This window comes from Melospiza georgiana, chromosome 29 (assembly GCF_028018845.1).
Source record: "Melospiza georgiana isolate bMelGeo1 chromosome 29, bMelGeo1.pri, whole genome shotgun sequence".
Classification (NCBI taxonomy): domain Eukaryota; kingdom Metazoa; phylum Chordata; class Aves; order Passeriformes; family Passerellidae; genus Melospiza; species Melospiza georgiana.
In genome coordinates this window covers 6711346-6734515 of record NC_080458.1, presented here as the reverse complement: position 1 = coordinate 6734515, position 23170 = coordinate 6711346, and the positions used below count along the sequence as shown (strand labels likewise).

Genomic DNA, 23170 nt, shown 5'->3' with positions numbered 1-23170 from the left:
TCCCGGGGCTCTCCGGGGCTTCCCCGGTGCGGCGGGGGCGGAGCCGCTCCCGGCAGCTGCGGGAGCCGCGGGCGGCGGCACCGGCGGGGCGGGGATGGCGCGCGGGGGCCGCCGGTGCCCACCGGGACTGCCGGGACCGTGTCCGGGGCTGCTACCGGGACCACCGGAGCCGTTCCTGTGGCTACCGGGGCTCTGCCGGTGGCTAAAGGCGATGTTCCTGCCGCCCCCGGGTCTACCGGGGCTGTCCCGGTGCCTACCGGGGCTACCGGGACTCTACCGGTGGCTACTCTCGGTGTCCTTGTGGCTACCGGGACTGTGCCGGTGCCTACCGGAGTTACCGGAGCTCTGCCGGTGGTTACCGGGGCCGTTCCTGTGGCTACCGGGGCTCTGCTCGGGGCTACCGGGACTCTACCGGTGGTTACCGGGACTCTACAAGTGGCTGCTGTCGGTGTCCCTGTGGTTACCGGGACTGTGCCCGGTGTTACCGGCGCTGTCCCCGGGGCTGCCGGGACTGTGCCCGGTGTTACCGGCGCTGTTCCTGGCGTTACCGGCGGCCGCCGCCTTCAACCTGGACGGGGCCAGCCCGGTGCTCAAGGACGGGGACCGGGGCAGCCTCTTCGGAGCGGCCGTGGCGCTGCACCGGCAGCTGAGCCCCGAGCCCCGGGCGTGGTGAGCGGGGAGACCGGGAGGGACCGGGGGGAACGGGGGGAACCGGGAGGAACCGGGGGGAATCGGGAGGGACCGGGGGGATCGGGGGGAACCGGGGGGAACCGGGGGGGACGCGACCCCCGGGATGGGCAGGGAGGGACCCCCGGGAATGGGGGGAGAGCCGGGGTGGGGGGGTTCGGTTGAGGGGATTTGGGGGTTCAGGGTCCGGGGGGATCCTATTGCCGGGGTTTGGGGGGATCCTATTGCCGGGATTTGGGGGTTCCGGGGTTTGGTGGGATCCTATTGCCGGGATTTGGGGGTTCCGGGGTTTGGTGGGATCCTATTGCCGGGATTTGGGGGATTTTGAGGCGTTCCAGGGTTGTGGGGATCCTATTGCCGGGGTTTGGGGGGGTTTTGAGGCTGTGGGATCCCATTGCCGAGATTTGGGGGTTCAGGGTCTGGGGGGATCCTATTGCCGGGATTTGGGGGTTCCCGGGCAGGGAGGATCCTATTGAGGGAATTTGGGGGATTTGGGGAGTTTTTGGGTGGGGGGACCCTATTGCCGAGATTTGGGGGGTTTTGGGGGGGCTTCTGGCTCAAGGGGGATCCAATTACCGGGATTTGGGGGTTCGGGAGCGCCGGGAGCCGCGGGGCTGAGCGGGACCGGGACCCCCAGAGCGACCCCAGAGCGAGGGGACGGTGCCAAAGGGCCAGGGACAGACAGGAGGGACAGACCGCGGGACGGAAGGGACGGTGACACGGACAGACACAGGGACAGCGTGTCGCTGTCAGGCCGCCTGCGCGGCCGGGATTATTCAGCATTAGCGGGGGATGGGGGCCCTGGGGGGCCCTGGGGGGCTCTGGGGGGGCTCTGGGGGGGGCTCGGGGTCCCAGCGCTGCCCCGGAGCTCCCGGCTGGAGGGACCCCCCCGGCCGGAGCCCCCCGACAGCCGTGTGCCCTCTGTCCCCCCGTGTCCCTCTGTCCCTCTGTCCCCGTGTCCCCCTGTCCCCCTGTCCTCCGTGTCCCCCTGTCCCACTACCCCTGTGTCCCTGTGTCCCCCTGTCTCCGTGTCCTCCCTGTCCCTCTGTCCCCCATATCCCCGTGTCCCCCTGTCCCCCCCGTGTCCCCCTGTCCCCCCCGCTTCTCCCGGGCCATTCCCGGGGGTCTCTCAGCCCTGGCTGTCACCGCGTCCCCCCCTCTCGCCCCCCCCCGTCCCGTCCCGGTGTCGCCGCTGTCGCCGCGGTGTCGCAGCGCTGCCGCCCGCGCCGCGTTCCTGGCACCGAGGGCGGCTTTGGCCGCCGCTGCCCGGGGCAGGTGGCGGCGGGACCGGGCTGGGCTCGGCTCCCTCACTGTCCCCTGGCTGTCCCCGGTGTCCCCCGCTGTCCCCGGTGTCCCCTGGCTGTCCCCTGTTGTCCCTCATATCCCCCGTGTCCCTCGCTGTCCTCGCTGTCCCCCGTGTCTCCCCCGTGTCCCCGGCCTGTCCCGGCCCCGTGGGGCGCGGGTGTCTCGGTGTCCCCGCTCCTTTTTTGGCCGTGTTGCTCCCGGGTTATTTTGAGTGAATTCCGGGTTATTTTTACCTCTTCTGCCTCCCCGCCACCCCCGTGGGCTCCGCCGCGTCCCCCCCCCCACCCCCGCGCCACCGGCACCGCCCGGGCTCGGGGACCCTCGGGGACCCCTCCCCAAATCCTGGCGGGGGTCCCGGGGGATGTCTGGGGTGTCCCCTCCTGTCCCCACAGTGTCCCCACTGTGTCCCCTCCCGTCTCTTCCTGTCCCCATTGTGTCCCCCCCACCCCAGGCTGGCACCGCGCCGGGTACGGGGGTGGCTCCGTGACCCTCGGGGACCCCTCCCCCAAATCCCGGCGGGGGTCCCGGGGGTGTCCGTGGTGTCCCCTCCTGTCCCCACAGTGTCCCCCCAGCAGCTGCCGGGCACGGGGGTGGCACAGCCGCGCCCGGGGGGTACCAAGGGGGGGTTCCGTGACCCTCGGGGACCCCTCCCCAAACCCTGACGGGGGTCCCAGGGGGTGTCCGAGGGGTGTCCGGGGTGTCCCCACAGTGTCCCCCTCCCCAGGCTGGCACCGCACCGGGCGCGGGGGTGGCACACTGGTACCGGGGGGGTTCTGTGACCCTCGGGGACCCCTCCCCACGCCCTGACGGGGGTCCCTGCCCTGCCAGGCTGCTCGTGGGTGCCCCCCGGGCGCGGGCACTGCCCGGCCAGGCCGCCAACATCAGCGGGGCTCTGTTCGCCTGCCCGCTGAGCGCCGAGCCCGCCGACTGCTGGAGGGTCCCCATCGATGGCGGAGGTGAGCGGGGGGCCGGGGGGGGCCCGGGGGGGTCCCGGGGGGTCGCAGGGGGGGTCCGGGCCGGGCTGACCCCCCCGGTGCCCGCAGAGGATCCGCAGCGAGAGAGCAAAGAGAACCAATGGCTGGGGGTCAGCGTCCAGAGCCAAGGGCCCGGCGGCAAGGTCATGGTGAGCACCGGGACGGGGACACCGGGGAGGGGACACTGGGATGGATGGGGACACCGGGGTGGGGACACCGGGACACCGGGGACACTGGGATGGATGGGGACAGAGAGACAGGGACATCGGGATGGGGACATCAGGGTGGGGACACCGGGATGGGGACACCGAGGTGGATGGGGACACCAGGATGGGGACACCGGGGACAGCGGGATGGGGACACCGGGATGGGGACACCGGGGACACCAGAATGGTTGGGAACACCGGGATGGGGACACTGGGGACACTGGGATGGGGACACTGGGATGGGGACACTGGGATGGATGGGGACACTGGGATGGGGACAGCGGGGACACCAGAATGGATGGGAACACCGGGATGGGGACACTGGGATGGATGGGGACAGTGGGATGGGGACACCAGGGTGAGGACACCGGGATGGGGACACCAGGATGGGGACAGCGGGGACACCAGAATGGATGGGGACACCGGGATGGATGGGGGCAGTGGGATGGGGACACCAGGGTGAGGGCACCGGGACGGGGACACCGGGATGGGGACACCAGGATGGGGACACCGGGATGAGGACACCAGGATGGGGACACCGGGACGGACACCGGGATGGGGACACCGGGATGGGGACACCGGGACGGACACCGGGACGGGCACACCGGGGACACTCGGCGGGCTGTCCCCATCCCCGCTGACCCTGCGTGTCCCCAGACCTGCGCGCACCGGTACGAGGTGCGGCACCGCGTGCGGCAGCCGCTGGAGACGCGGGACGTGATCGGGCGCTGCTTCGTGCTGAGCCAGGACCTGCGGGAGCGCGACGAGCTGGACGGCGGCGAGTGGAAATTCTGCGAGGGGCGGGCGCCGGGCCACGAACGGTTCGGCTTCTGCCAGCAGGGCCTGGCGGCCGCCTTCAGCCCCGACCGGCGCTACGTGCTGCTGGGGGCTCCGGGGACCTACAACTGGAAGGGTGAGGGGCGGTGAGACCCCTGCCCAGTGGGGGTTTGGGGGGTCTGGGGGCTGTTCCTGCTGGGGGCACCGGGGACGTACAGCTGGAAGGGTGAGGGGCGGTGGGACCCCAAAACAGGGAGGTCTGGGGGCTGTTCCTGCTGGGGGCTCCGGGGACCTACAACTGGAAGGGTGAGGGGCGGTGGGACCCCAAAACAGGGAGGTCTGGGGGCTGTTCCTGCTGGGGGCTCTGGAGACGTACAGCTGGAAGGGTGAGGGGTGGTGAGACCCCCTAACAGGGGGATTTGGGGGGTCTGGGGGCTGTTCCTGCTGGGGGCTCCAGGCACCTACATCTGGGAGGGTGAGGGGCCTTGGGACCCCCTAACAGGGGGGTTTGGGGGTCTGGGGGGATGTGGGACCAATAAATGGGAGGGTGAGGGGCGTTTGGGGGTGTGGGTGTCCCCAGGTGTGCCTGGGTGATGCTGGGGCTGGGGGTGCTCAGGCCAAGCACGAGGGTCCCTTGGTGTCCCTGGGGGTCCCCGCAGTGTCCCCCTCACCTGGGGAGGGGTCCCTGCTCAAACAGAGCCCCTTGGAGCCCTCGGTGTCCCCATTGCCCCCCCCGTGCCCCCATTGTCCCCACTGTCCCTATTGCCCTCAATGTCCCCATTGTCCCCAATGTCCCCAATGTCCCCATTGTCCCCATTGTCCCCATTGCCCTCAATGTCCCCATTGCCCCCACTGTCCCCACTGTCCCCACTGTCCCCATTGTCCCCTTTGTCCCCATTGTCCCCATTGCCCCCAATGTCCCCATTATCCCCATTGTCCCCAATGTCCCCCATTATCCCCATTGTCCCCATTGTCCCCATTGTCCCCATTATCCCCAATCTCCCCACTGTCCCCACTGTCCCCATTGCCCCCATTGTCCCCATTGTCCCCACTGTCCCCATTATCCCCATTATCCCCACTGTCCCCACTGTCCCCACTGTCCCCACTGTCCCCACTGTCCCCGGGCCCGCAGGCACGGTGCGCCTGGAGCGGCTCCAGCAGAGCTCCCTGTCCCCATTGTCCCCATTGCCCCCACTGTCCCCATTATCCCCAATATCCCCACTGTCCCCACTGTCCCCCCATTGCCCCCAATGTCCCCACTGTCCCCCCACTGTCCCCACTGTCCCCCCAATGTCCCCCCAATGTCCCCCCACTGTCCCCACCGTCCCCGGGCCCGCAGGCACGGTGCGCCTGGAGTGGCTCCAGCAGAGCTCCCTGTCCCCAATGTCCCCATTGCCCCCACTGTCCCCATTGTCCCCATTATCCCCACTGTCCCCACTGTCCCCGGGCCCGCAGGCACGGTGCGCCTGGAGCGGCTCCAGCAGAGCTCCCTGGACCTGCTGCGCCCGGACGCCGGCCCGTTCGAAGCGGGGGGGGAGAAGGAGCAGGACCCGTCCCTGATCCCCGTGCCCGCCAACAGCTACCTGGGTACGGGGGCTGCGGGGCGCCCTGACCCGCGGCCGTGCCCCCTCCCCACCCAGGGCTGCTCTTTGTGACAAACATTGAGAGCGCCGCCCCCGACCTGAGGGTGTTCCGGACCCCCGAGCCCGGAGAGAGGGTGCCCGGCGCGGCCGCGGACGTGGGGCACAATTCCTACCTGGGTTCGTGCGTGCCACGCCGTGCCAGGCGTGTGCCGGGCGTGTGCCACCCGTGTGCCACCCGTGTGACCTCCCTGTGCCGTGTGTGACAGTCCCGTCCCCTCCTGGAAGGGTCCTGCGGGCACACGCGTGTGCCACCTGTGTGCCAGGCGTGTGCCGTGTGTGACACTAACACCCCCCCCCCCCGGAAAGGCCCTGCGGGCACACGCGTGTGGCGCTGTCCCCACGGGGCTCCTGTCACGGGTGTCCCCACTCGGGGGTGGCACCCTGGGCACGCGTGTCACTGTCAGGGGTGGCCCTTGGTTGGGTGGCACCTGTGTAGATGTGGCGGTGACGCGCTCAGGTGTCACCTGTGCACCCCGACACGCTCAGGTGTCACCTGTGCACCCTGACACGCTCAGGTGTCACCTGTGCACCCCGACACGCTCAGGTGTCACCTGTGCACGCTCGTGTCCCCATGGGGTCGCAGATGCACCCTGCCCTGTCCCCTCCCCCGCACACGCACGCGTGTGGCCGCATCACCCCCTCCCCCGCATGGCCCCTCTTGTGTCCCCACCCCGGTGTCACCGTCCCTGTGTCACCAAACCCTGTCCCTCCATCGTTGTCCCCTCATTTTGGTCCCCGCAATTCCTGTCCCCCCAATCCCTGTGTCCCCAAATCCCTGTGTCCCCAAATCCCCGTGTCCCCATTCCTGTCCCCAATCCCTGTGTCCCCAAATCCCCGTGTCCCCATTCCTGTCCCCAATCCCTGTGTCCCCAAATCCCTGTGTCCCCATTCCTGTCCCCCAATCCCTGTCCCCCATCCCCGTGTCCCCATTCCTGTCCCTTCAAATCCCTGTCCCCAAGTCCCTGTCCCGCCAATCCCTGTCCCTTCAATCCCTGTGTCCCCAAATCCCCGTGTCCCCATTCCTGTCCCCCCATCCCTGTCCCTGTCCCTGTCCCTGTCCCTGTCCCTGTCCCTGTCCCTGTCCCTGTCCCCCCATCCCTGTCCCTGTCCCTGTCCCTGTCCCCTCGCTGTGCCAGGGCTGTGCTGGGGGCACTGCCAGGCTTGGGGGGCTCACAGAGCTTGGGGGGGGGGGTCACAGAGCCTGGCATGTCCCCACCTGTCCCCGCATGTCCCCGCCTGTCCCCGGTGATGTTTTTACATGGGGGGGTGGCTGGAGCCTGGCCGGGGGGCTTTGGGGGGCTTTGGGGGCGCTTTGGGGGGCTCGGGGGCCGCTCACGGCAACCCCTGCATGTGGGCAGGGGGCTCTGCTCGGCATTTGGCTGCTCTGGCACCCCAAATCTGCCATCTTCACCCCAAATTGTGCCCTTCAGCCCCCAAATCCCCAGCCGGTGGTGCCCCCGGGTGCTCTGGCTGGGGCCGGGGGACCCCACGATGTCCCCGTGTCCCCCGCAGGGGTCTCGGTGGTCCCGGGGCCGGGGTGACAGGGCTGTCCCCGTGTCCCCTGGGTGTCCCCTGGGTGTCCCCTGACTGTCCCCATGTCCTGCAGGTTTCTCGGTGTGACAGGGCTGTCCCTGTGTCCCCTGACTGTCCCGTGTCCCGCAGGTTTCTCAGTGTGACAGGGCTGTCCCTGCGCTGTCCCCTGACTGTCCCGTGTCCCGCAGGTTTCTCGGTGGCCCCAGGGTGACAGGGCTGTCCCCGTGTCCCTGCGCTGTCCCCTGACTGTCCCGTGTCCCGCAGGTTTCTCGGTGGCCGCGGGGCCGGGGTGACAGGGCTGTCCCCGTGTCCCCTGGCTGTCCCGGCGGTGGCAGGGCTGTCCCCAAGGCTGTCCCCCGTGTGACCACGGTGTCCCGTGCCCCGCAGGTTTCTCGGTGGCCGCGGCCCCGGGGTGGCAGAGATGTCCCCATGTCCCTGCGCTATCCCCTGACTGTCCCCATGTCCCCGCAGGTTTCTCGGTGTGACAGGGCTGTCCCCGTGTCCCTGTGCTGTCCCCTGACTGTCCCCATGTCCCCGCAGGTTTCTCGGTGGTCCCAGGGTGACAGGGCTGTCCCCATGTCCCTGCGCTGTCCCCTGACTGTCCCGTGCCCCGCAGGTTTCTCGGTGGCCGCGGCCCCGGCCCTGACCCGGCCGCACGCCCTGAGTTTCGTGTCGGGCGCGCCGCGGGCCAACCACAGCGGGGCGGTGCTGCTGCTGCGGGCGGACAGCGCGAACCGCCTGGTGCCCGAGGCCGCGCTGCGCGGGGAGCAGCTGAGCTCCGCCTTCGGCCACGCGCTGGCCCTGCTCGACCTCAACAGCGACGGGTGCGCCACCGCGGGGGCACCTGTGGCACCTGGGTGGCACCTGTGTCACCCCTGTGTCACCTGTGTTACCTCTGTCACCTGTGTGTCACCTGTGTGGCACCTGTGTGTCACCCGTGTCACCTGTGTCACCCCTGTGTGTCACCTGTGTGCCACCCGTGTCACCACTGTTACCCCTGTGTGTCACCCGTGTTACCTGTGTCACCTGTGTCACCTGTGGCACCTGTGGCACCTGGGGCACCCATCACCTGTGGCACCTGTGTGTCACCTGTGTCACCGTTGTTACCCCTGTGTGTCACCCGTGTCATCCCCTGAATCTCCTCCAAACCCCCTCCCCACCCCTTGAACTCCCCCCCAAACGCTTCCTCACCCCCTGAATCCCCCCCAAAACCCCTTCCCCACCCCCCAAACTCCCCCCGCACCCCCTGAGTTCCCCCCAAAACCCCCTCCCCACCCCCCAAGCCCCCTCCCCACCCCCCGAACCCCCTGCCCACCCCTTCAATCCCCCCCAAGCCCCCTCCCCACCCCCCGAACCCCCTGCCCACCCCTTCAATCCCCCCCAGCCCCCTCTGGGTGCCTCTGGGGGTGTCACAGCTCCGTGTCCCCGCTGTCCCCGCTGTCCCCCTCCCCAGCTGGACGGACCTGGCCGTGGGCGCCCCCCACTTCTTCGAGCGGCACGAGGAGCTGGGGGGGGCCGTGTACGTTTACATCAACCCGGGGGGGCTCTGGGGCAGCGCGACCCCCGAGCGCCTGAGCGGCCCCCGCGGCTCCGCCTTCGGCAGCGCACTCTGCTCGGCCGGGGACCTGGACCGGGATGGATTCGAGGGTGAGGGGACCGGGGACGGGGATTCGGGGGGGATTCAGGGGGTTTAGAGGGGGTTTGGGGGGGTTTGGGGAGGTTAGAGGGGGTTTCGGGGGGGTTTGAGGTCCAGGGATGGACCTGGACCGGGACGGCTTCGAGGGTGAGCAGGGGATCGGGGAAGGGGATTCGGGGGGTTTAGAGGGGGTTTTGGGGGGACTTCGGGGGTTTTGGGGGGGGGTTGGGGAGGTTAGAGGGGATTTTGGGGGCGTTCTGGGGGTTTGGGGGTTGGGTTTGGGGGTCTGGGGATGGACCTGGACCGGGATGGATTCGAGGGCGAGGGGTTTGGGGAGGGGGATTTGGGGGGGATTTGGGGAGGTTAGAGGGGGTTTAGAGGGGGTTTTGGGGGGGTTAGAGGGGGTTTCGGGGGGGTTTGGGGTCTGGGGATGGACCTGGACCGGGATGGGTTTGAGGGTGAGGGGTTTGGGGAGGGGGATTTAGGGGGAACTCGGGGGGTTTGGGGAGGTTAGAGGGGGTTTTGAGGGGATTTGGGGGTCTGGGGATGGACCTGGACTGGGTTGGGTTCGAGGGTGAGGGATTTGGGGGGGGGGGGGTGCTGGGGAGGGGGTTCGGGGGGATTTGGGGAGATTTGGGTAGAATTCGGGGTGCTTTGGACAGGTTTGAGGGGATTTGGGGGGGGTTTTGGGGTCTGGGGATGGACCAAAACCATGCTGGGCTCTAGAGTGAGGGGTTTGGGGGAGACTTGGGGGGAATTCGGGCGGTTTGAGGGGGTTTAGGGGGGATTTGGGGGATTTCGGGGGGTTTCAGGGAGGTCTGAGGGGAATTTGGGGGGTTTTGAGGGGGTTTAGGGGGGTTTTGAGGGGAATTTGGGGGGTTTTGAGGGGGTTTTGGGCTCTGGGGAGGGACCTGGACCGCGATGGGTTTGAGGGCGAGGGGCTTTGGGGGTGGATTGGGGCGGGGGATTCGGGGGGAATTTGAGGGGATTTTGGGGGGCTTTTCGAGAGGTTTTGGAGGGATTTAGGGATCTGGGGAGGGGTCTGACCCCCCCAAAAATCCCCAAATTCCCCCGAATTCCCCGCAGACCTGGCCGTGGGTGCCCCTTTTGACGGCGCGGGCAAGGTGTTCATTTACCACGGCAGCGCCCTGGGCATCGTCACCCGCCCGGCGCAGGTGAGGGGGGGTCCCGGGGGGTCCCGGGTGGGTCTGGGGGCGTCCCGGGCTCATCCGGCGCCCCCTGCCCAGGTGCTGGACGGGGAGGCCGTGGGGGTCTCGGCCTTTGGCTACTCGCTCTCGGGGGGGCTGGACGTGGATGGGAACCTGTACCCCGACCTGCTGGTGGGCTCCCTGTCGGACACCGTGGTGCTCTACAGGTACAGAGACCCCCCCCCAAAAAACCTGGGAGCCCCAAAATCCCCCAGTTCCTGAGAATCCCCCGTCCCTGAGCATTCCCCCCATTTTTGGGACCCCCAAAATCCCCCATTCCTGAGGATTCCAAACCCCCTGAGAGGCCCCCAATTCCTGGGACCCCCAAAATCCCCCAATTCCTGAGCATCCCAAACCCCTGGAGCAGGCCCTGAGCCCTGGGATCCCCCAGACCCCCAAAATCCCCCAATTCCTGAGGATTCCAAACCCCCTCAGTGGCCCCCAATTCCTGGCACCCCCCCAAAATCCCCCAATTCCTGACGATTCCAAACCCCCTGAGTGGCCCCCAATTCCTGGCACCCCCTCCAGAGTCCCCCAATTCCTGGAGTGGACCCCCAGCCCTGGGACCCCCCCCCCAAAACCCCCCAGTTCCTGACAATCCCAAATCCCTGTAGTGTCCCCCCCCCCCTCCAATTCCTGGACATCCCCCAAATCCTTGAGCACCCCCAAAAATCCCTTGGAAATCCCTCAAAGCCCTGAGGCTCCCCCTGCCCCAGCACCCCCCCAAATCCCCCAGCACCCCCAAATCCCTGAGCCCACCCCGACAATCCCCCCCTTCTCATGGACCCCCAAACCCCTCAGGCCTCCCCAAATCCCTGAGCCCCCCCCCGGCAATTCCCCCTTCCCAGGGACCCCCAAATCCCCCAGCACCCCCAAATCCCCAATGCCCCCGCCCCTGGGGTGTCCCGGGGGCGCTCTCAGGGTTGGGGGGCTCCCCCGGGACCCCCATTTCCCCCCATTTCCCCCCATTCCCCCCCGTTTCCCCCCGTTTTTCCCGGTTAGGGCTCGGCCGGTGGTTCACGTGTCCCGGGACGTGTCGGTGCTGCCGCCGCTCATCGACCTGGAGCAGAGCAACTGCCGCGACGGGCCCGGCGTGTGGTGCGTGGCACCGGGACACCCCCGGGTCCCCCAGTGTCCCCTCCGTGTCCCCCAGTGTCCCCTCCGTTTCCCCTCCATTGTCCCCCCTGTGTCCCCCCCATGTCCCCCACCGTGTCCCCCCCATTGTCCCCCCTGTGTCCCCATCATGTCCCCCATTGTCCTCCCCGTGTCCCCCCCGTGTCCCCCCCATTGTCCCCCCCCGTGTCCCCCCCATTGTCCCCCCCGTGTCCCCTCCCTTTGGGGGTGTCGGGACCCCTCCCCTGACCCCGTGTCCCCCCCAGCCTGGAGCTCCGGGCGTGTTTCAGCTTCAGCGAGAGCCCGGGCAGGGAGAGCGGCCCCGCCCCGCTGGGTGAGTGAGCGACCCCGGGACCCCCAAACCGGGGGGGACCCCCAGCTCCAGGGACACCCCGAGCCCTGGGGGACCCCCCAACCCTGGGGGACCCCTCAACCCTGGGGACCTCCCAATCCCTGAGAGTCCCCCAATCCCTGAGAGTCCCCCAGTCCCTGAGAGTCCCCCAGTCCTGGCAGTTCCCAGTCCCCAAAGACCCCCCCATTCTTTGGGGTTCCCCACCCCCGAGGACCCCCCAGTCCCTGGGGATCCCCCCATTCTTCGAAGTCCCCCCAAACCCTGAGGGTCCCCCAGGACCCCAACCCTGCGCGCCCCCATCCTTTGGGACCCCACCCATACTTTGTGCCCCCCATCCTTGGGACCCTCCTCACCCTTCAGACTGCCCCCCATCCTTTGGGACCCCCCCAAATCTTTGAACCCCCCCCATCTTTGGGCCCCTTCCCCATCCCTTGGATCCCCTCCCCATCCTTTGGATGCCCCCCCCATCCTTTGTCCCCCAAATCCTTTGGGCCCCTCTCCGTCTTCTGAGACTCCCCCAAATCTCTGAGGCCTCCATCCTTGGGACCCTCCCCATCCTTGGGACCCTCCCCATCCTTGGGACCCCAAATCCTTGGGACCCTCCCCATCCTTGGGACCCCAAATCCTTGAGACCCCTCCCCATCCTTTGGGACCCTCCTCATCCTTGGGACCCTCCCCATCCTTGGGACCCTCCCCATCCTTTGGGACCCCAAATCCTTGAGACCCCTCCCCATCCTTTCACCCCCTCATCCTTTGGGCCCTTCTCCATCTTTTGGGACTGCCCCAAATCTTTGAGGCCCCCATCTCTTGGGACCCTCGCCATCCTTTGGGACCCCTCCCCATCCTTGGGACCCTCCCCATCCTTTGGGACCCTCATCCTTTTGACCCTCCCCATCCTTTGGGCCCCTTCCCCATCCTTTGGGAGCCCCCCCGATCTCTGAGCCCCCCATCCTCGGGCCCCCTCCCCATCCTTGGGGCACCCCCAAATCTGTGCCCGCACCCCAGAGCTGCTGCTGGCGCTGGAGGCGGACTCGGAGCGGCGCCTGCGGGGGCAGCAGCCCCGGGGCTCCTTCCTGGAGCGGGGCCCGGCCGAGCCCGAGCACCGGATCCGGGCCCGGCTGCGACTGCCCCGGCCGCGGGAGCGGCGCTGCGTGCCCGCCACCTTCCGCCTGCACGTGCGTCACCCTCATCCTCATCTTCATCACCTTCCTCATCCTCATCACCTTCCTCATCCTCATCCCCTTCCTCATCCTCACCCTCATCCTGATCCTCCTCTTCCGCCACCTTCCGCCTGCACGTGCGTCACCCTCATCCTCATCACCTTCCTCATCCTCCTCACCCTCATCCTCCTCTTCCGCCACCTTCCGCCTGCACGTGCGTGCTTCAGCCTTATCCCCTTCCTCATCTTCATCCTCATCCTCATCCTCTGCCTCATCCTCTGCCTCATCCTCATCCCCTTCCTCATCCTCCTCTTCCACCACCTTCCACTTACACGTGCGTGCTTCAGCCTCATCCTCACCCTCATCCCCTTCCTCATCCTCATCCTCATCCTCACCCTCATCCCCATCCCCATCCCCATCCTCATCCTCATCCTCATCCCCATTCTCATCCCCATTCTCATCCTCAGCCTCCTCTTCCTCATCCTCAATCTCCTCTTCCTCTGCTTCACCTTCCTCACTGTCTGCCCTGTCCTCACCTTCCTTAGCCTCGCCCTCCTCATCCTTATCTTCCTCATCCTCAGCCTTCTCATCCTCACCTTCCTCACCTTCCTCTTCCTCATCCTCACCTTCCTCAGCCTCGCCCTCCTGAGCCTCCCCTTCCTCGCCATCAGCCCTGTCCCCCATCCCTGTCCCCATCTCCTCCTCCCCGCCCCCATTGTCCCCTCATTGTCCCCCCCAGGTGTCCCCAGTGCCCCCCTGACCTTCCTCTCCTCCTCCTCCTCCTCCTCAGGACGACATCCGGGACAAGCTCCGCCCCATCGCTGTCACTCTGTCCTTCTCCATCGCGGGGACACCGCGGGGGCGCCGGGGGACACGGGGGACACGGGGGACACGGGGGACACGGGGGACGACGGCGCTGCCCCCGCTGGAGCCGGCGCTGAGCCCGCGGCAGCCCAGCACGCTGCGCACCGAGGTGACACTGCCACCTGTGCCACCTGTGCCACCTCCTGTGTCACCTGTGCCACCTCCTGTGTCACCCTGTGTCACCTGTGTCACCTGTGCCACCTCCTGTGTCACCTCCTGTGCCACCTGTGCCACCTGTGCCACCTGTGCCACCTCCTGTGTCACCTGTGCCACCTGTGCCACCTGTGTCACCGTGTGCCACCTGTGTCACCTCCTGTGTCACCTCCTGTGCCACCTGTGCCACCTGTGCCACCTGTGCCACCTCCTGTGTCACCTGTGTCACCTGTGTCACCCTGTGCCACCGTGTGCCACCTGTGCCATCCCCTGTGTCACCCTGTGTCACCTGTGTCACCTGTGTCACCTCCTGTGTCACCTGCCTCTGCCACCCACTGTGTCCCTCCGTGTCCCCCTATCCCAGTTTGGGACAATGGCAGTGTCACCTGTGTCCCTCCTGTGTCCTCCTGTCTGTCCTTGTGTCCCCTCCTGTGTCCCCAGTGTCCCCATGTCCTCCCATGTCCCCGCAGTGTCCCTGCAGTGTCCCCCCGTGTCCCCGCACGTCCCCATCCCTCCACGTCCCCGCAGTGTCCCCGCAGTGTCCCCATGTCCCCCCATGTCCCCCGATGTCCCCTGATGTCCCCCGATGTCCCCCGATGTCCCCTGACGTCCCCTGATGTCCCCTGACGTCCCCGTGTCCCCTGATGTCCCCCCATGTCCCCCGATGTCCCCCCCATGATGTCCCCGTGTCCCCCAGGTGCATTTCCTGCGCCAGGGCTGCGGCGATGACCGGGTCTGCCAGAGCCACCTGGAGCTGCGGCCGCGCTTCTGCGCCCGCCTTGGGGACAGCGACTTCCTGGCCCTGCCCCGGTGAGGGGACAGCAGGGACAGCGCCACCGGGGGGGGGTGGCACTGCCAGCCTGGGGGAACCGCCCCCGAGTGCCCTGGGGTGTCACCAAGGGAGGGACAGGGGCGAGGATGGCACTGCCACCTTCACCCCGAGTGCCCTGGGGTGTCCCCAAGGCGGTCACAGGAGCGAGGATGGCACTGCCACCTTCACCCTGAGTGCTCTGGGGTGTCACCAAGGGAATGACAGGAGCCAGGATGGCACTGCCACCCTGGGGTCACTGCCCTGGGGAGCCCTGACTGCCCTGGGGTGTCACCAAGGGAGTGACAGGGGCGAGGATGGCACTGCCACCTTCACCCTGAGTGCCCAGGGATGTCCCCAAGGTGTCACACGTACAAGGGTGGCACTGCCGCCCTCCCAGGGATGTCCCCAAGGCGGTCACACGTACAAGGGTGGCACTGCCGCCCTCCCAGGGATGTCCCCAAGGTGTCACACGTACAAGGATGGCACTGCCGCCCTCCCAGGGATGTCCCCAAGGTGTCACACGTACAAGGGTGGCACTGCCGCCCTCCCAGGGATGTCCCCAGGGTGTCACAGGTGTCACTGCCCGCAGGGACGAGGACGGCGCTGCCATCCTGGCCATCGGTGACCAGAAGGACGTGGCCCTGGAGCTGCAGGTGACCAACGAGCCCTCGGACCCCGCGCAGCCGGACAGGGACGGGGACGACGCCCACCAGGCCCTGCTGGTGGCATCGCTGCCCCCCGAGCTGCCCTACGCTGCCATCCGGGCCGAGGAGAGCGCGGTGAGATGGGGACAGGGACAGGGACACAGGGATGGGGACACAGGGATGGGGACACAGGGACACAGGGACAGGGACAGGGACACAGGGGACACAGGGACACAGGGGACACAGGGATGGGACACAGGGACACGGGGACAGGGGCAGGGACAGGGACACAGGGACACAGGGACAGGGACAGGGACACAGGGGACACAGGGACACAGGGGACACAGGGATGGGACACAGGGACACAGGGACAGGGACAGGGACACAGGGGACACAGGGACACAGGGGACACAGGGATGGGACACAGGGACACGGGGACAGGGACACAGGGATGGGGACAGGGACAGGGACACAGGGACACAGGGACAGGGACAGGGACAGGGACAGGGACAGGGACACAGGGACAGGGGCAGGGACACAGGGACAGGGACAGGGACGGGGACACAGGGACACAGGGACAGGGACAGGGATGGTGACACGGGAAGAGGGATGGGGGCAGGAACACAGGGGACAGGGACAGGGCATGGGGACAGCAACCAGAGACAGAGACACAGGGGACAGGGGACAGAGGGACAGATGGGGGCAGGGGACAGGAGGGGCAGGGGGATGGTCCTGGGGGTCACCCTGAGGGTCACTCTGGGGTCACTCTGGGGGTGCCCTCAGGGTTGGGGTCACTCCGGGGTCACTCCTGGGGTCACTCTGTGTCACTCTGGGGGTGACCCCGGGTGCCACAGGGGGACTCAGGGTTGGGGTCACTCCAGGGTCACTCTGTGTCACTCTGGGGGTGACCCCGGGCTCACCCCTGTCCCCCCCATTCCATCCCCAGGTTCTGTGCTTGGCCAACCCCAACGGCTCCAGGGTGGAGTGCGAGCTGGGGAACCCCCTCAAACGGGGGGCTCAGGTGGGCGCAGCCCCCTGCCCAACCCCCCCAGGACCCCCCCCGACCCCCCTGAACCCCCCCAGCGCTCACCTGCCCCTCCCCAGGTGCGCTTCTTCCTCATCCTCAGCACCTCGGGCGTCTCCATCCACACCTCGGAGCTGGAGGTGCTGCTGGAGCTCAACACGTGAGCTGGGCAGGGGGTGGAGACCCCCGGGGGGGCTGGGGACCCCCAAAGTGGGGATGGAGACCCCCAAAGTAGGGATGGAGACCCCTGGGATTGGGGGATGGAGACCACCGGGGGGGCTGGGGACCCCCAAAGTGGGGATGGAGACCCCCGGGGTGGGGATGGAGACCCCTGGGACTGGGGGATGGAGACCCCCGGGATTGGGGAATGGGACCCCTGGGGTTTGGGGATCCTGGGATTGGGGATGGAGACCCCCGGGTTTGGGGAATGGGACCCCTAGGATTGGGGGATGGAGACCCCCAGAGTGGGGACGGAGACCCCTGGAGACCCCCTGGAGTGGGGATGGGACCCCCGGGGTTTGGGGGCCAGAACCCGGGGATGTTGAGGGTGAAGAGCTCTGGGGAGTTTGGGGTTTGGAGCCCCCAGGGTTTGGGGTCGGAGCCCTGGGGGCTTTGGGGATGGAGACCCCCGGGATTTGGGGGCTGGGATCCCAAAGGATTTGGGGTCAGAGACCGAGGACTTAGGGGCTGGGATCCCAAGGGATTTGGGGTCAGACCCCCAGGATTTGGGGTCAAAGCCCCAGGATTTGGGGGCTGGGATCCCAGGAGTTTTGGGGGCTGGAATCCCAGGGGATTTGGGGTCACAGCCCCCAGACTTTGGGTCCCAGAGCCCCACTGGATTTGGGGTCACAGCCCCCAGACTTTGGGGTCCCAGACCCCCACAGAATTCGGGAACAAAACCCCGGCAGTTTCAGACTCCGACCCCCAACATTTAGGGTCGGGGGCTGCAATTTGGGGTTCACCCCCCCCCCCACACACACACATGCCCTTTGGGGTTTTTCCCTTTGGAGTTTCACCCCCCAAGCCCAAATCCCCCCCAGGACCAGCGAGCAGCCGGGGCTGGAGCCGGTGGTCGCCCGCGCCCGCGTGGTCATCGAGCTGCCCCTGGCCGTGAGCGGGTGAGCGGGCTCGGCTTTTGGGCTTTTGGGCTTTTGGGGTGCTCGGGGGGCGGGTTTGGGGGTCGGGACCCCCCCAACCTCACAGCAGGGATGTCCCCACAGCGTGGCCGTGCCCCCCCGGCTGTTCTTTGGGGGGCAGGTGCTGGGGGAGAGCGCGGTGAAGAGGGAGAGCCAGGTGGGCAGCGCCGTCCGCTTCGAGGTCACGGTGAGAGACACCCCGAAATGGAGACACCAAAACGGACCCCCCAAAATTACAGACCCCAAAATGGACCCCAAAATGGAGACCCCAAAATGGACCCTAAAACAGAGACCCCAAAATGGACCCCAAAATGGAGACCCCAAAATGGACCCTAAAACAGAGACCCCAAAATGGAGACCCCAAAACGGGCCCCAAAACGGAGACCCCAAAATAGAGACCCCAAAATTACAGACACCAAAATGGACCCTGAAAACAGAGATCCCAAAATGGGGAACCCAAAATGGAGACCCCAAAATGGACCCTAAAAACAGAGACCCCAAAATTACAGACACCGAAATGGACCCTGAAAACAGAGACCCCAAAATGGGGACCCCAAAATTACAGACACCAAAATGGACCCCAAAATTACAGACCCCAAAATGGAGACCCCAAAATGGACCCTGAAAACAGAGACCCCAAAATGGAGACCCCAAAATTACGGACCCCAAAATGGACCCTAGAAACAGAGACCCCAAAATTACAGACACCAAAATGGACCCCAAAATGGAGACCCCAAAATGGAGACCCCAAAATTACAGACACCAAAATGGACCCCAAAATGGAGACCCCAAAATGGAGATCCCAAAACGGGCCCCAAAACGGAGACCCCAAAATGGAGACCCCAAAATTACAGACACCAAAACAGGGACCCCAAAATGGAGACCCCAAAATGGACCCTAAAAACGGAGACCCCAAAATTGCAGACACCAAAATCACAGACACCAAAACGGACCCCAAAATGGAGACCCCAAAATGGAGACCCCAAAATGGAGACCCCCAAAACGGACCCTAAAAACGGAGACCCCAAAATTACAGACCCCAAAACGGAGCCCCCAAAATGGGTCCCAAAACAGAGACCCCAAAACGGAGATCCCAAACTGGACCCAAAAACAGAGACACCAAAACGGACCCCAAAATAGAGACACCCCAAAACCAGAAACCCACAAAATGGACCCCAAAACAGAGACCCCAAAATAGAGATCTCCAAACGGACCCTAAAAACAGAGATCCCCCCAAAACAGAGACCCTCCCCCCCCGCACCAGGACCCCAAAACCAAAATGGGGTCAGGGTTCCATACAGGGGCTGTTTTGGGGGTTCAGGGCTGTTTTTGGGGTCCAGGCCCATTCCCATCCTTTCCCCCCAGGTGTTGCAGTGGGGGCCGGTGCTCCGGAGCCCTGGCTCGGGTGCTGTTTTTGGGGTTCAGGGCTGTTTTTGGGGTCCAGGCCCATTCCCATCCTTTCCCCCCAGGTGTCGCAGCGGGGGCCGGTGCTCCGGAGCCCTGGCTCGGGTGCTGTTTTTGGGGTTCGGGGCTGTTTTGGGGGGTTCAGGGCTGTTTATGGGGGTTCAGGGCTGTTTTTGGGGTTCAGGGCTGGTTTTGGGGTCCAGGCCCATTCCCATCCTTTCCCCCCAGGTGTCGCAGCGGGGGCCGGTGCTCCGCAGCCCCGGCGCTGCCGCCCTGACGGTGCAGTGGCCGCTGGAGCTGCCCAACGGGAAGTGGCTCCTGTACCCGCTGAGCCTGGAGCTGGGCACCCCCCCCGTGCCCTGCAGCCCCCCGGGCAACCCCCTGCGCCTCGCCCTGGTGAGACCGGGGGGCCCAAAGGTGTCCTGGGTGCTTGGGGTGGTGTCCAGAGGTGCCCAGGGGTGTCCAGGGAGTGACCAGGGGTGCCCAAAGGTGTCCTGGGTGCTTGGGGTGGTGTCCAGAGGTGTCCTGGGAGTGGCCAAGGATGGTCAGAGGTGGCCAGAGATGTCCTCGGGGCATTCAGGGGTGTCCAGGGGTGTCCAGAGATGTCCAGGGGTGTCCAAAGGGTGCCCAGGGGTGGCCAGGGGTGGTCAAAGGTTTCCTGGGGGCATTCAGGGGTGTCCAGAGGTGTCCTGGGGTGTCCAAAGGGTGCCCAGGGGTGGCCAGGGGTGTCCAGAGGTGTCCTGGGGTGTCCAGAGATGTCCAAATGATGTCCAAGGGTGGCCAAAGCTGTCAAGAGTGGCCGAAGGATGCCCAGGGATGTCCAGGGGTGTCCAGAGATGGCCACAGGTGGTCAGAGGTGTCCTGGGGGGGCATCCAGGGGTGTTCAGGGGGTGGCCAAAGGCACCCAAAGGTGTCCAGAGAAGTCCTGAGGGTGTCCTGGGGGTGGCCAGGGGGTACCCAGGAGCGGCCAAAGGGTGTCCAGAGGTGCCCAGGGATGTCCTGGCACGGTCAAAGGTGGCCAAAGTTGTCCTGGGGTGTCTGGGAAGGGGGACAAGGGTGCCCAGGCGTGTCCAGGGAGTGCCCAGGAATGTCCAAAGTTGGCCAGAGATGTCCTGGGGGTGTCCAGGGGTGGTCAGAGGTGGCCAAAGTTGCCCAGGGATGTCCAGGGGTGTCCTGGGGTGCCCAGGGGTGCCCGGGGGTCTCTGCCCCCCCTTTCCCATGCCCATCTTTGCCCCCCCAGGAGCCGCCGGGCCGGGAGGAGCCCCCTGAGGAGCCCCCGGCCCGCTCGTGGTGGGTGCCCGCGGGGAGGAAGAGGAGGAACGTGACCCTGGTGAGGGGGGTTTGGCTTTGGGGGGGCACCTCACGGGGTTTGGGGTCCTCCTCCTTTGGGGGGGCCTCTGTTCCCAGGATCCCCCTGGTCCCAGTGCCCCATTTTGGGGTGTCCCCATTTTGGGGTGTCCCCATTCCTGAGGTCACTCCATTCCTGATGTCCCCAGGCTCTGTCCTGCCCAGTTCTGGTGTCCCCACATGCCCTGGCTGTCCCCATCCCCTGGCTGTCCCCATCCCCTGGCTGTCCCCATCCCCTGGCTGTCCCCATCGCTGGTGTCCTCGTTTGTGGGCTGTCCCCGCTTTGTCACCGCCCCATTTTGGGATTGCCCCAATCCCGAGGTGTCCCCACATTGTCCCCTGTTTCTGGGGTGTCCCCACACTGTCCACTCACTGTCCCCACCCTGTCCCCTCTCTGTGCCAGGACTGTGCCCGGGGCACGGCTCGGTGCCGCCCATTCCGGTGCCCGCTGCCGTCGCTGGAGCGCTCGGAGCTGCGGGCGCGGGGGCGCCTCTGGAACGGGACCTTCCTGGAGGTCAGGAGAGACCCCGGGCTGGGGAGGGGGCTCAGCCTGGCCGGGACCCCCCCCCAAATCCCCGCATCCCCAATTTGCCATCCCAGGAGTTCCTGGACGTGGAGAACCTGGAGCTGATCGTGCGCGCCGAGGTCTCGGTGTCCTCCCCCCGCGGCAACGTTGTCATCAGGGACGCGGTGGCACAGGTGGGGACAGCCCTGGGGACACCTGGGGACACCTCTGGGGACACCTCCGGGGACACCTTCAGGGACACCCCTGGGACCCTCAGGCACTCCTGGGGACACTTGGTGACACCCCGGGACATCACTGGGGACATCCCTATGAACACTCTTGGGGACACCTGGGGACATCCATGGAGACACCCAAGACCCCCAGACCCCCCTGGGGACACCCCCAGAACCTCCCCATGATCCCCTCAGAGACCCCCCCCCGCCAATGTCCCCTGATGTCCCCGCTGACCCCCTGTGACCCCCGTGTGACCCCTGTGACCCCTGTGACCCCGCAGATGTCGGTGTCCCTGCACCTGGACCCGGGCGTGGCCGTGGCCGCCGTGCCCTGGTGGGTGCTGCCGCTGGCGGTGCTGCTGGGGCTGCTGCTGCTGGCGCTGCTCGTGCTGGGGCTCTGGAAGGTGAGGCACCCCCCTGCTATCGCGATATGGCACGATAGGGCACGATACAGCGTCGTATGTCGCGATATGGCACCACAGAGCGCGGCATATCGCGATACAGCATGATGCAAGGTGGCGTATTGCGATACACACCTTGCTGTCTTGTGCCGTATCGTGATATCCCATTCTGTCCAGCGCCATATCGTGATATATCCTGTGCTGTCTGGTACCATATCACCATGTCCCATGCTCTCTGGTGCCATGTCGCGATATACCCCACACTGCCTGGTGCCGTATCGCGATATCTCACTGTGTCCAGTGCCATACCATGATATATCACTCTGTCTGGTGCCATATCATGATATATCACTCAGTCTGATGCCATATCACGATATATCACTCTGTCTGGTGCCGTATCGTGATATCTCACTCTGTCCAGTGCCATATCACAATATATCACTCTGTCTGGTGCTGTATCGCGATATTTCACTCTGTCCAGTGTCATATCATGATATATCACTCAGTCTGGTGCCATATCATGATATGTCACTGTGTCTGGTGCCATATTGCGATATGTCACTGTGTCCGGTGCCATATCACCATATCTCACTCTATCCAGTGCCATATCGCGATATGTCACTGTGTCCCGTGCCATATCATGATATATCTCACTCTGCCCGGTGCCATGTCGCGATATATCCCACTGCCCGGTGCCGTGTCGCGAGACGTCACTGTGCCCGGTGCCATGTCGCGACATCCCCGTGCCCTGTCTCCCCAGCTGGGCTTTTTCCGGCGGGCGGCAGCAGCCCCGCCCCCGGCCGTGCCGCAGTTCCGGGCCGTGCGCATCCCGCGGGAGCAGCGGCCCCAGGCCCGCGAGGGCCACACCGGAACCATCCTGCGGCCACAGTGGGCGGCCGGACCCACGGACAGGGACGGCGACGGCGCCGCGCCCGGACCCGCCTGACGGACACGGCGTGGACAGACGGACGCAGCACGGACACAGGGATGGACACGGGATGGACATGGGAGGGACCCACGGACAGGGACAGCGACGGCGCCGCGCCCGGACCTGCCTGACGGACACGGCGTGGACAGACGGACGCAGCACGGACACAGGGATGGACACGGGATGGACATGGGAGGGACCCACGGACAGGGACAGCGACGGCGCCGCGCCCGGACCCACCTGATGGACGTGGCGTGGACAGACGGATGCGGCGCGGATGGACAGACGGACACTCACGGACAGACGGACACGGCGCGGATGGACAGATGGGCACGGCTGGAGAGACGGACGTGGCCGGATAGACAGACACGGCCGGACAGGCGGACACGGCACAGGTGGACAGATGGACACATCACGGACAGACAGACATGGGACGGATGGACACAGCATGGATGGACAGATGGACACAGCTGGACAGACGGACACGGCACAGGTGGACAGATGGACACAGCACAGACACGGGGACGGACACGGCATGGACAGATAGAGACAGCTGGACAGACAGACACGGCACGGATGGACAGATGGACACGGTGTGGACACGGGAATAGACACAGCTGGACAGACGGACATGGGAGGGACAGGGATGGGGACAGCACTGCGCCAGGACCCGCCCGACCAACACCGACAGACAGATGGACATGGCACAGACACATGGACACAGCACAGATGGATATGGATAGACAGATGGACATGGGGATGGACATGGCATGAGCACAGTGTGGACAAATGGACACAGGGATGGACAGGGGACATGGACAGATGGACACGGGGACGGACACAGCTGGACAGATGGACATGGGATGGACATAGGACAGGGATGGGCTGCAGACACCTGGACCCACATGAGGGACATCTGGGGTGGACACAGGGTGGACTCAGGACATGGGATAAGGGACACCGGACAGGGCACACGGACACAGGACAGGGACGGTCCCTGGCTGTGCCCTGGGAAGGCCCCAGGAGGCCCCACCATGTCCTGGAGCCCCCAGGATGGGCAGTGGCCGGAGAGAGCCACGGCCCCAGGGGTCACTTTGTCCCCATGGGTCACTTTTTGTCCCCAATA

The 23170-nt window shown here is 66.2% G+C and overlaps 1 protein-coding gene across 1 annotated transcript; it reads left to right on the top strand.

The window, feature by feature from the left end:
* Positions 1–159: 159 nt before the first annotated feature.
* ITGA7 (integrin subunit alpha 7) lies at positions 160–22062 on the top strand. The gene is made up of 25 exons (XM_058042029.1): positions 160–669; positions 2821–2948; positions 3036–3115; positions 3830–4085; positions 5405–5536; positions 7742–7949; positions 8579–8772; positions 9848–9936; positions 10009–10136; positions 10972–11067; positions 11349–11401; positions 12440–12609; positions 13385–13567; positions 14309–14421; positions 15012–15201; positions 16013–16087; positions 16171–16250; positions 17131–17208; positions 17311–17413; positions 18859–19026; positions 19871–19960; positions 20381–20491; positions 20578–20676; positions 20997–21119; positions 21718–22062. The coding sequence occupies exons 1-25, from the start codon at positions 212–214 to the stop codon at positions 22060–22062; spliced, it is 3750 nt and encodes a 1249-aa protein (XP_057898012.1). The 5' UTR covers positions 160–211.
* Positions 22063–23170: the final 1108 nt, after the last annotated feature.